Genomic DNA, 12642 nt, shown 5'->3' with positions numbered 1-12642 from the left:
TTGTTGTTTCAGAATATCCTGATTATGATCTGGATAAGAAATATCAAGAGGGCTATATTGTCAGACAAGGTGGAGTCATCATACTCTCTGTGCCAATTAAGGGAAAACCATATCCAATATGTAAGTGGACAAAAGAAGGGCGAGACATTTCTCACAGAGCTATGATTGCCACCGGTGAGGACCGCACAGAGCTGATGATCAGGGAAGCCCACAGAGATGACACTGGCACTTATGATCTTGTGTTGGAGAACAAATGTGGAAAGAAAGCTGTGTACATCAAAGTCAAAGTTATTGGACGCCCAGATCCACCTGAAGGTCCTCTGGAATTTGACGATATTCAAGCACGTTCTGTAAGAGTCAGCTGGAGACCACCTTCAGATGATGGTGGCGCTGATGTCCTTGGGTACATTGTGGAGAGACGTGAGGTACCAAAGGCAGCCTGGTACACTGTGGACTCTCGTGTGGTTGACACATCACTGGTGGTCAAGGGATTAAAGGAAAATGTTGAATACCACTTCAGAGTTTCAGCAGAGAATCAGTTCGGAATTAGTAGATCTCTGAAATCTGATGAATCAGTTATGCCCAAGACCCCTCTCTGTAAGTATTTTTACCATTTTAATTACTTAATTACTCACATTTCTGTAACAGTCAAATGACCATTTTTTATCTTGTTATAATTAGGTCCACCAGAGCCTCCCAGCTTCCCTCCAGAAATTATGGATGTCACAAAAACAAGTATTGGTCTATCTTGGTCAAGGCCAAAGGATGATGGTGGTTCACGGGTCACTGGATACTATGTCGAGAGAAGAGAGTTGTCCACTGAGAAGTGGGTGCGTCACAACAAGACTCATATCACGACAACAATGTATACTCTCACTGGTCTTATCCCTGATGCACAATATCAGTTCCGCGTGGTCGCTCAGAATGATGTTGGTGAAAGTGAGCCTGGACCAGTATCTGAAGCAATTGTATGCAAAGATCCATTTGGTGAGTAACAAATACAAACATTTATACAATGTACATTTAAATCTATTGTGTAATAAGTTCATTTTTTACATCATTTATTATCCTACTTCAACAGATAAACCAAGTCAACCAGGTGACATTGACATCATTTCCATTACCAAGGATAGCATTACCATTCACTGGCTACGCCCTGAATTGGATGGTGGCAAAGAAATCCTAGGATATTGGATTGAGTTCAGACAAGCAGGTGAAAGTGCCTGGAAAAAATGCAACAAGGAGCGTTCAAAAGACAGGCAATTCACCATGGGTGGTCTCATGGAGGCAACAGAATATGAATTTAGAGTGTTTGCTGAAAATGAAACTGGACTGAGTAGACCTCGTAGAACTGCCATGGGTATTAAAACCAAACTGAGCGGTATGTATATAAGATGGGTCTATTTTATTCAACAGTACACTTTTAGTTCAGAGATAAATAAATTTGTTTATGCAATTAATTTGTATGCTTCTTTATTTTACAGTTGGAGAAGCACCAAGTCTGAAAGAAGAGATGAAAGACAACACCACAAATCTGGGAGAATCTGGAACATTGTCTTGCCAGATTATTGGAAGACCTCTTCCTGAAATTAAATGGTATAGATATGGAAAGGAACTGATGCAGAGTCGCAAATACAAGATGAGCTCTGATGGTAGAAATCATTCTCTAACAGTATTAACAGATGAGCAAGAAGATGAAGGTCTGTACACTTGCAGAGCCATTAATGACGCTGGTGAGGTTGAAACCAGTGGCAAGCTCTTTTTGCAGGCTGCACCCCAATTCCATCCTGGATTTCCATTAAAGGAGAAATACTATGCAGGATGTGGAACAAGTCTACGCCTCCATGTTGTCTACATTGGACGGCCTATCCCACAAATCATGTGGTTCTATGGAAAGAAACCCCTGAAACCATCAGAGGATATAATTATTGAAAACACAGACAATTACACCCATCTAGTTGTCAGGAATGTGCAGCGCAAGACGAATGCTGGCAAGTACAGGGTTCAGATGAGCAATAAATTTGGTACAATCGAAACAGTGCTTCGTGTTGAAATCCAAGGTAAGTTTGGGCTACATCAAATGTATATGTAATGTGTTACATTGTTTTGTGTCAGACATTAGGTAGCCTTGTTTTGGGAAATTAGATTTTAGGTCAACATAAATTTGGGGTTTTATTGGTTTCTGAATTTTTTTTAAAATCATGTCAGTACTATTGTGAAATTCAAGCATTAAATGTACATAAGAAAATCTTAAACATGAGAGCATTTTTGCTACTTACAAGAGAAAGGTGCATATAGTACCTTGTTACCTAATTAGTTTTCCTCAGAAGCTAGTATCTCTTTCTTCTCTTTTACATTTTTCCTAATAACGTTACCATAGCTCATTTAAAATGTACCATTAACTATTATCATTACAATTACACTGGTATCACCAGAAAACTTACTTTCCTCTACCCAGCAATACATGAAACTCAAAATGTGTTTCTGGGTCAGAAGTGAAATGAATGAAAATATGGATGTAAAGTATATTCAGATTTACCACCATTGCTCTCATTCCAGATAAACCTCTGATGCCTGAAGGACCAATTGTTGTCGAAGCTCTCCTAAAGAACTCTGTAATCATTAGTTGGAAGCCACCTAAGGACGATGGTGGCTCACTGATTACAAATTACATTGTAGAAAAACGAGAGGCAAAGGAGGGCGAGCAATGGCATCTTGTATCATCATCTGTCTCAGGAACTACTTGCCGTGTTCTAAATCTAATTGAGAGTGCCGGATATTACTTCCGTGTTTCTGCACAGAATCAATATGGTATTAGTGAGTCACTGGAGATTCCAGCTGTTCTTATTATCAAGAGTCCATTTGGTAAGTAACATTAATAAATGCCAATTTTAGTGTTTTTTGAGTATTTATGCTAGGAAATGTTTGCTCTTTTAATATATTTTGCTTTTAATATTTTTTTAAATATTGTTTGCTACTTTGCAGAAAAACCAGGTATCCCACACCAGCCAGTTGTTACTTCTGTCTCAAAGGATTCATGTGTTGTGACATGGAAACCTCCATCCAGTGATGGCGGTGCCAAGATTAAGAGTTACTATATTGAAAAGAGAGAGAAGAAACAGAACAAATGGATTGCTGTTACAACTGAGGAAATTCATGAGACACACTATACAGTTAAAGGCCTGATTGAAGGCTTTGAATATGAATTCCGTGTCAAATGTGAGAACATTGGCGGAGAGAGTGATTGGAGTGAAATTTCAGAACCGGTCATTCCAAAGTCTGACACAGCTCCCCGTGCTCCATTCTTCAAGGAGGAACTGAGAGACATGTGTGTAAAATACAGGGCCAATGCAACCTTTGTCACTAAGGTTATTGGATATCCTAAGCCGGTGGTTAAATGGTACAAGGGTGGCAAAGAAATTTTACCAGATGGTGAAAAGATCAAGATCCAGGAATTCAAGGGAGGCTACCACCAACTTGTTATCAGTAATGCTGATGAGAATGATGTAGCTGTTTACCAAATCAGAGCCACTAATCAGGAAGGATCAATCTCTACAACTGTAACCCTTGATGTTGAAGGTATGTTTGTCATGAATTTCTTTGTATATATGTCAACAATAAATCTGATAGAACTTGGGTGGCATTAAAACATATTTTAACAGTGTTGTGTTGTTAACTAGGCAACTACAGCCACATCTGCTTTTCTCCTGCATCTAATTCATGTTCAAACATGTATGGCATCAATATATTGTCTTAGCTGTAGTCATCATTAAAGTATCATTAATGTATTGTCCTAGCTGTGGTTGTCATTATAGTTCATGTCTGTAAATATTGCAGAGCTCTCCATCTCAGCACAATATCCATCCTGCCCCTGATTAAAGTGGCCAATGAGAGCAGTGGACATTAGCATACAAAATGAACACAGAAAAAAATTATATTTTGTTCTCAGTAGAGAAAATGATGAGCAAAATGTGGTGTACACAAATATTTTTCAGAGGGCATAGGGAACAGTGAAATACATATAGTGAAAAATGTCTGTAAAAGTAATTAATTAGTATAAATGAATTTATGTCATTGATAATATTTTAACGTTAAATCATAGTCATTTTACAGAGCTCTATGTTGTTGCTGAAATGTTCTCCATCTCTTTTCTAGTTCCTGCCAAGGTTCATTTACCACTACATCTCCAAGGTATGGGAGCTGTTCATGCTCTTCGGGGTGAGATGGTTACCATCAAGATTCCAATCAGTGGTAAACCAGATCCTGCAATAACATGGCAGAAAGGACAAGAGATACTGAGTAACACATCATACCATCAAGTAATTGTTACAAGATCCTTCACATCCCTTGTGTTCCTAAAGGGAGTACAAAGAAAGGATGCTGGGTACTATATAATTTGTGCCAAGAACCGGTTTGGCGTTGATAAGCAGACAGTTGAACTTGATGTTGCTGATGTACCCGAATCACCTAAAGATGTTAAAGTTAGTGACATTGGCAGAGATACTATCACACTCACATGGACTCCTCCAAATAATGGTGGAAGTGAAATTACTAGCTACATTATAGAGAAGTGCCCAGTCTCTGGTGACAGATGGATACGTGTTGCCCAGACATCTGAGGCACAATATACTGTGATGAGTTTATTTGGAAAGACCAAATACCAGTTCCGTGTTATTGCTGAAAATCAATTTGGATTCAGTCACCCATCTGTACCAACTGAGCCTGTGACAACAAGGGAAGACAAATATGCTATTAGAAACTATGATGAAGAAGTGGATGAAGCAAGAGAGGTTACAAAGGAGGAAGCACCACATTCTAAGGTTAAGAATGTGCCTTCTCTTTACAAAATATCAGAGGAACTTGCACGGTGTGGACACTTTGGAATTGTTCATCGCTGTGTTGAGATTAGCTCCAAGAAGACATTCTTGGCTAAGATGATAAAGGTGAAAGGTGCAGATAGAGAGCTGGTTGCAAGAGAAATTGAGACACTGAATATTGCAAGACACAAGAACCTATTGTATCTTCATGAATCCTTTGATAGCTTGGAGGAATATGTTCTGATCTATGAATTCATATCAGGCATGGACATCTTTGAGCGTCTTGGAACAACTTTTGACCTCACTGAGCAAGAAATTGTTCGGTACATGAGGCAAGTTTGTCAGGCTCTCAAGTTTTTGCATGGCCTCAACTATGGCCATTTTGATATAAGACCTGATAACATTGTATATGCCACAAGGAAGAGCAGTACAGTCAAGATAATTGAAATGGGCCAGGCAAGGCTGTTGACACCTGGAGAAAATATCAGAATTCAGTTCACTGCCCCAGAATACTGTGCACCTGAAATACACAACAGTGATTTTGTTACCACTGCTACTGACATGTGGTCAGTTGGAGTTCTTGCATATGTTCTTCTCAGTGGTATCAATCCATTCGCAGCTGAATCATCTCTAAAAATGATTGAGCACATCTCCAATGCAGAATACATATTTGATAGTGAAGCATTCAAAGAGATTAGTACTGAGGGAATGGACTTTATTGACAGGCTGCTGACTAAAGAATGCAAACATCGCATGACTGCATCCGAGGCTTTGGAGCATCCTTGGCTCAAGATGAAAATCGAAAACATCAGTTCTAAGGTTATAAAGACTTTGAGACACAGACGATACTACCAGTCACTTGTCAAGAAGGAGTGGAGCACTGTCATTTCGGCAGCTCGTGTTGCCTATGGTGGTGGGTACAGAAACCAGAGGAATGTTTCATTTGGCAGAGTGAAAATTGGACCCCCAGAGCAAGGCCTAAGAGCAGGTCCAGTTATGCATGGTTCTGCTGAAGAAGGTGGTCATGTCCGATTTATGTGCAACATTGAGAACTATGACAGAAACACACAGGTGACCTGGTACTTTGGCTCTCATAAATTGACAGCTAGTCATAAGTATGAAATCAACTATGCCAATGGAATTGCAAGCATCTATGTAAAAGACATTGAGGAACGTGATGATGGACTATACAGATGCCATGTTGTTAGTGAAGACAGGGAAGACAATGCCTATGCAGAGCTATTTGTTGAGAGTGTGAGGTCCTATCGTGAGTACTTCCTTGGACGTTCACTTAAGAAGCTTAAGCGTAGAATTGACAAAACCAAACTTCTTCAAAGGCCTCCTGAGTTTACTCTGCCACTGTACAACCGTACAGCATACATTGGTGAGGATGTACGCTTTGGTGTAACTATAACTGTCCACCCAGAGCCACAAGTAACATGGCTAAAAGCAGGACACAGAATCAAACCTGATCCAGAGAAATACACATTTACAAGCGACAAAGGTCTTTATCAGCTAATGATTCACAATGTTGAGCTTGAGGACGATAGTGAATACACTGTGGTAGCAAACAACAGGTTTGGTGAAGACAGTTGCAAAGCACGTCTAACCATAAAATCTCATGCTGTTGTTGAAGACACAATGAGACCAATGTTTAAACGCCTCTTGGCAAATATTGACTGTGTTGAGGGACAAAGTGTCCACTTCGATTTGAGAGTGTCGGGAATTCCACCACCAACTCTGAAATGGGAAAAAGATGGCAAGCTTCTTGAATTCAGACCACAAGTTGAAGTTGTTCAACAAGATAGTGACTACTATGTTCTCCATATTAGAGAAACACTTATTGAGGACTCTGGCATTTATAGAGTCACTGCCACTAACTCAGCTGGTTCAGCAAGTTGCCAAGCAACACTCAAGGTTGAACGTCTAACTTATACAAGGAGAGAATTCAAGAGTGAGGGAGAAAAACAGATATATGTACAAAATCAAATTGAGAAAACACTGAAAATGGCACAAGAGTTCTCAGCAACAGAAATGACCATACTTAATCCTGCAGCACAAGAGGCACTAAAAGAAGCTGCTGAACTGTACAAGCCTGCCGTGAGCACAAAGCATGTGCAGGGAGAATTTGACATCTCTGACAAAGAAGATAGAGAAATAAAGAAAATTAAGGAGGAAGGCAGGAAAATTAGAATGCCTTATGAAATTCCAGATGCTCGTGTACATGATCCAACCGTTCTTGAAGAGGACATGGGTATCAAACACTTTGTGCCTTTATCTGACATGAAGTGGTATAAGAAACTCTGTGACCAATATGAGATTCCTGAACGCATGGAGAGAGTTGTGCAGAAAAGACAGAAACGTATCCGTCTTTCAAGATGGGAGCAATTCTATGTTATGCCACTCCCTAGAATTACAGATCAGTACAGGCCAAGGTGGCATATTCCAAAGCTTACTCTAGATGATCTAGAAACTGTAAGACCAGCAAGGCGCTCACCATCACCAGAGTCAGAAGTCTCCTTCAAACTAAGAAGACGTTCTCTAGGTGATCTTTCAGATGAGGAGATCATCCAGTCTGTAGAGGACTACTTGACAAAGAGAAGAATTGAAGAAGAGAAGCAAAAGCTGGAGGAAGAGCTTGAACTTGGATTCTCCGCCTCCCCTCCTAGTGGAAGTCCTGTCCACTTTGAACTGTCAGCACTGCGCCGTCCATCACCCAGGGTTGTCCACAAAGCTGAAGTAAAACATGTAGAGGAAACCAAACACGTATTAATGGCAGAGAAACATCATGGTTCTCCACCACCCATTTCCCATTTCATAAGGAGGCGGAGATCTCTATCTCCAACATATATCGAACTGATGCGCCCGGTCTCTGAACTGATCAGACCACCGCGTGTACGTGTGCCAGTGGAAGCTGAGGAAGGTGAGATAATAGAGAGGAGGTCACCTACTCCTGAAAGGACACGTCCACGGTCTCCTAGTCCAATATCTCCTGACAGGAGGTCTTCAAGGTCCTCTTCAAGATTTGAAAGATCTGCACGATTTGACATCATGTCTAGATATGAGGCAAGAAAAGCTGCTCTAAAATCTGAGCGGAAGTATCAGGTTGTGACACAGCAACCCTTCAGTCTTGACCATGCACCACGCATCACAGTTAGAATGCGCTCACACCGTGTCCCAAGTGGTCAAGACACTAAATTCACTATGAATGTCCAAGCGAAGCCAGAATGTGAAATTCAGTGGTTTCATAATGGACAAGTGATTCATGAGAGCAACAAATATTGCTTTACAAACATGAGCGGTGTGCTGACTCTCCATATTACTGATTGTCAAGCAGAGGATAGTGGCACATATCGTGTTGTCTGCACAAACGCCAAGGGAGAAGCATCGGATTATGGAACTCTTGATGTATCAGGAGGAGCATTTACAACATACTCCTCAAGACGCAGAGATGAGGAGGCTCCAACGCTATTTGTACCTGAACTGACAAAGACTGATTATTACCACACAACAACAATCAGGGCCTCTTCTGCCTCAAGAACACACTTAGAAATCAAAGAAAGCAAGACGAAAATTACTGAGATACATGAAGCTTCTGCAAGTGAAAAATATGAGTCTGAAAGGCTTGCATCATCACCTATCAGACATTCATCAACTGAATACCTATCATCTACTTCATATTCTTCCTTAGAACGATATACATCATTGGAATCTAAGTCAAGAATTGATTCTACATCTACAACAGCAGTAACTACTAAGAAAGTCAAAGCCACTCTGTCAGCCCAAATACTCACCAAACCACAGTCTCTAATAGTATCTGTGGGTGAATTTGCAAAATTTACCTGTGACATTGATGGAGAGCCAGCGCCAAGTGTTACATGGATGCATGAGGGACGTATTGTTATCACTTCCCATCGTGTACAAGTGACAACAACACAGTACAAGTCTACATTTGAAATATCTTCAGTAGACTTTTCAGATGAAGGAAGCTACTCTGTAGTGGTTGAAAATTCAGAGGGAAGGCAAGAGGCAAAGTTTACCTTGACCATTTACAAACCAGCACCAAAAGAAAAGGTTGTTGCACCCTCCCAAGTCAAACCTCCTGAGGCAGCAGTGAAATTACCTGAGCCTTCTGCAAAAACCCCAGTACCTGTGAAGTCACCAGAACCTTTGGCAAAATCTCCTGCATCTTCTGTCACATCTTCAGTTAAGTCTCCAGAGCCATCAGTCATATCCCCAGTACCATCAGTTAAGTTTCCAGAGCCTTCCATGAAGTCACCAGAACCCACTGGTGTTAAGTCCCCTGAAACTGAGATCAAATCACCTGAGGGTGTCAAATCTCCAATAAGGGTAAAGTCTCCTGAGCCAGGGACTGTTGGCCCCAGAGTCAGGTCCCCACTCCCAGTCAAATCCCCTGAAGTCAAGTCTCCTCCAAGAGTGAAGTCTCCAGAACTAATTACCTCCCCTCTGAAAGTTAAATCTCCCACAGGCCTGAAGTCTCCTGAACCAATAGCTTCCCCTCCAAGAGTGAAATCTCCAACTCCAGTTAAGTCTCCAGAGCCAACATCCCCACCTCAAAGAGTTAAATCTCCAACAGGCACAAAATCTCCTGAACCAATTAGTTCTCCACTGAGGGTAAAATCACCATTAGGCATGAAATCACCTGAGCCATCCACCTCTCTTCAAAGGGTGAAAACCCCACCAATGGCCAAGTCTCCTGAGCCAATAACATCACCCAAAAGGGTTAAATCTCCTCTTACTGTGAAATCACCACCAAAGATTCTCCAGCAACTTAAAGCTGAGGCATCTGAAGATAAGGTGAAGATGATTTGTGTTGCTGACAGCTCTGTGAGAGAGGTTTTGTGGTATAAAGATAGCAGGAAACTGAGCCAGAGTAATCACTATCAGATCCATACAGCTGCTGATGGCACATGCTGTCTTTATATATCTGATCTGTCTGAGAATGATAAGGGTGAATATTCCTGTGAAATGACTGGAGAAGGTGGAGCAGTCTCAAGAACATCATTCTCATTTGTTGGTCAAGTGTTCCAATCCATCTCTAAAAAAGTAACGACTTTTGTGTCTACACGTATGGCTGTGAAAGGTAAATTCAGTTTCATATAAAATTTTTATTTTCCTTACACTTTATGATATTAACACAAATACTAAAGACGGTTCCTTAATTTACAGAATCAGTGTCCTCCAAGACCCAAGAGGGGGCTGAAGTGCTAATGAAGGAGAGTGCTGCTGTCAGCAGCATGCAAGAAAGTTTCTCTTCAAAATCTATCCACATGGAAAGTACTATGCAAGAGACATCATTTAGCAGTTCCACCATGGCTGAAATGAAATTTGAAACAATGTCCATGTCCAGCATGTCCTCCATGACTTCTGAATCGGCGTATGCTATGAGCTCAAGCAGCATGATGTCAAGTCATTCACAGGCCGAGGGAACCACAGTAAGAGCCATTTTGCATAGCGGTCAAGGTGAGTCAGTTTCTTCCTGGAGGTATATACAGTATAAGCATTTCTAATATTTATACCACTTTGCATGAATTACACATCTCCTGAATGGAATTCTGCTTTAAAGGTTCAGCTCCAAGAATTGAAGCCCTCCCTGAAGACATCAGTATTGAAACTGGAAAGGTTTTGACAGTAGCATGTGCTTTCTCTGGCGAGCCTTCACCTCACATTGAGTGGTCCCGTGGAGGAAAGACACTTCCAACTGCTGAAGAGAGTGGAAGGTTCCACATTGAGACAACTGAGGATCTCACCACACTCATCATCACTGGTGTAAAACAGAGTGATGCTGGCTTGTACACCCTCAAACTTTCCAATGAGCATGGATCTGACATGGCAACAGTCACCATCAACATTCGATCACTGTAAAACTAATAACCATCATTTCACCCCCTTGCCTTATTAAGTGCCTTTTTATTTATTGAAAGAACAAAAAAAAGATATTTACTTGATAACTACCTGGATATCTGTTCCTGTAAATATGAACTATTTTTATACCAAACTTGACATTAATTTATGCCAAACTAGACTAAAGTCTAAAGTTGTTATAAAATGTGCCATATTGGATAATTATGACTAGGATTTTTGATCCATTTTTCTGTGACATGTACATAATGTATATAGCCGAATTTAACGGTTATGGGAAATGTATGAATTGTTATTTATGACAATATAACTGAAACAAATGGAACTAATTGTTTATCAGGAGAAAGTTTCAAATGAAACGAATACCCTGTTAAACCTGAAACTAAACTCTGTGCCTCAACAAAAAGTTGAAGTCTTAAGATTGCCTCAACAGGTAGAGAGGCTCCCTGTTGAAGTTCTACTAAATTAAAGAGACAAAGTTATGCACTGTACATCTGTGCATGCAGTATTACAATACTCAAATGAATTTATAACTTGACCATAAGACCCTGAGTGCTGTTTGCATCTTACCCTCATGTAAGCAGCACAACTGGGCCTTGTGTTCAGACTGACTATGTCATACCACCATTTTAATGACAGGCTCAAAGTGCGAGCGGCCTGCACTTAATGAGCTAAACTGTTTAATGTGCTCTATTTCTGACAAGGGACTGCTTGAATACACTTTTAGAAATAACACCACCTGGCCAACATGGAAAGTCTATCTTGTACTTCCTTGCAGAAGCAGAGCCTTCTCTTGGAGGATTGCTTTGTTGTATTGTGTGTTTGTGTGCTAGCTATAGAACTCACCTTTACTGTTGTTGGGCAAAAATCAAGTAAGTGCACCACAGTAACAACATCTGCTGTGCAAAGAACAAAAACGAATGAATCAGCTCAGTCAACAACTATGTGCCCTATACTTTGGTTTGATTTTATGTAGAACTGTAGTATTAATTTTAAATGCAACCTCCTTGAGTATTATTATAATTGATTCAATAAAGCATGTTTTCAGCACTAAAACAATTCTTGTGTCCGTGTTCTTGACAATCTATGTTAGAGCTGACAATTTTCCCAAGCTGACATATGTACCTGTAATTCACAATTTTTGTGTTTTTGCTAAATCTACCATCAACAAAATTTCAGCCAGTCCCAGAGTGCTCCATAGAGTCCTGACCTGTGTGGTTCAGCCCTGCCACATGCTTGTGTTTGCATTGTGTTCCCTTGTGTGTAGCTATGCCCCTTGTTAACCTGTCATGTGTTGCACATGTCCGTTGTTACCCTGCAAGTTGATGTGTATATTTAAACCCTCATGTTAGGTATGTCCATTCTCTGTCATTGTTCTACATTGTCCTGACTACTGTCTGTGCTGCTTATGCTTTAGAAACCTGTGAGATCACCTTTGTGTTATACAAGTTACGTTTTCTGTTCCTCATTTGTTGTTAGTGTTTTACTTTTGTTTTCTTATAAACATCTGTTTATGTACACAGCTCATATTGACATTTCATCCCTCACCCTGGATGCTTCCCATCGTTATACTGCCCAATTTAGTGTGGATATGAGTGGTAGACTTGTATCAAATCAGTAAAGCGATGTTAAAATATGCATTCATTTCTGTCAAGTAACATTATTTTTGTGCAATATATGATACTATGTGACAACACCTAATGGTTGGCTGTTACTAATAATTCAACAAAATAATTTTATTATCTGAAGTGAATTACAACCAATGGAAGTGGCACCGTTTACATTTATGGCATTTAGTAGACGCTCTTATCTAACTTACAAAAGTGTTTTGTCATTGACTCATAGAATCCTAGCCACAGAGTTTCCAGAGAAACAGGACATTTCAGACAGAAGTGCGTCATCAGATTAATCAGTTCTTTTGTAAACCCATGGAATGAATGTT

The 12642-nt window shown here is 40.3% G+C and overlaps 1 protein-coding gene across 29 annotated transcripts in view; it reads left to right on the top strand.

The window, feature by feature from the left end:
• The window catches only part of ttn.2 (titin, tandem duplicate 2), a 162119-nt gene extending 150360 nt beyond the window's left edge, over positions 1–11759 (top strand). For all 29 annotated transcript variants that reach the window (XM_081713292.1, XM_081713286.1, XM_081713282.1 and 26 more), the window contains 9 exons: positions 13–597; positions 682–987; positions 1082–1381; positions 1485–2060; positions 2560–2865; positions 2986–3579; positions 4156–9921; positions 10008–10301; positions 10405–11759. In XM_081713292.1, coding sequence (XP_081569418.1) covers positions 13–597; positions 682–987; positions 1082–1381; positions 1485–2060; positions 2560–2865; positions 2986–3579; positions 4156–9921; positions 10008–10301; positions 10405–10703 — 9026 coding nt within the window. In that variant the 3' untranslated portion in view covers positions 10704–11759. The remainder of the gene's footprint in view (positions 1–12; positions 598–681; positions 988–1081; positions 1382–1484; positions 2061–2559; positions 2866–2985; positions 3580–4155; positions 9922–10007; positions 10302–10404) is intronic.
• Positions 11760–12642: the final 883 nt, after the last annotated feature.

This window comes from Electrophorus electricus, chromosome 4 (assembly GCF_041902795.1).
Source record: "Electrophorus electricus isolate QZ-2024a chromosome 4, ASM4190279v1, whole genome shotgun sequence".
Classification (NCBI taxonomy): domain Eukaryota; kingdom Metazoa; phylum Chordata; class Actinopteri; order Gymnotiformes; family Gymnotidae; genus Electrophorus; species Electrophorus electricus.
Note: the sequence above shows the minus strand (reverse complement) of the source record. Positions and strands in the feature narration are given on the sequence as shown.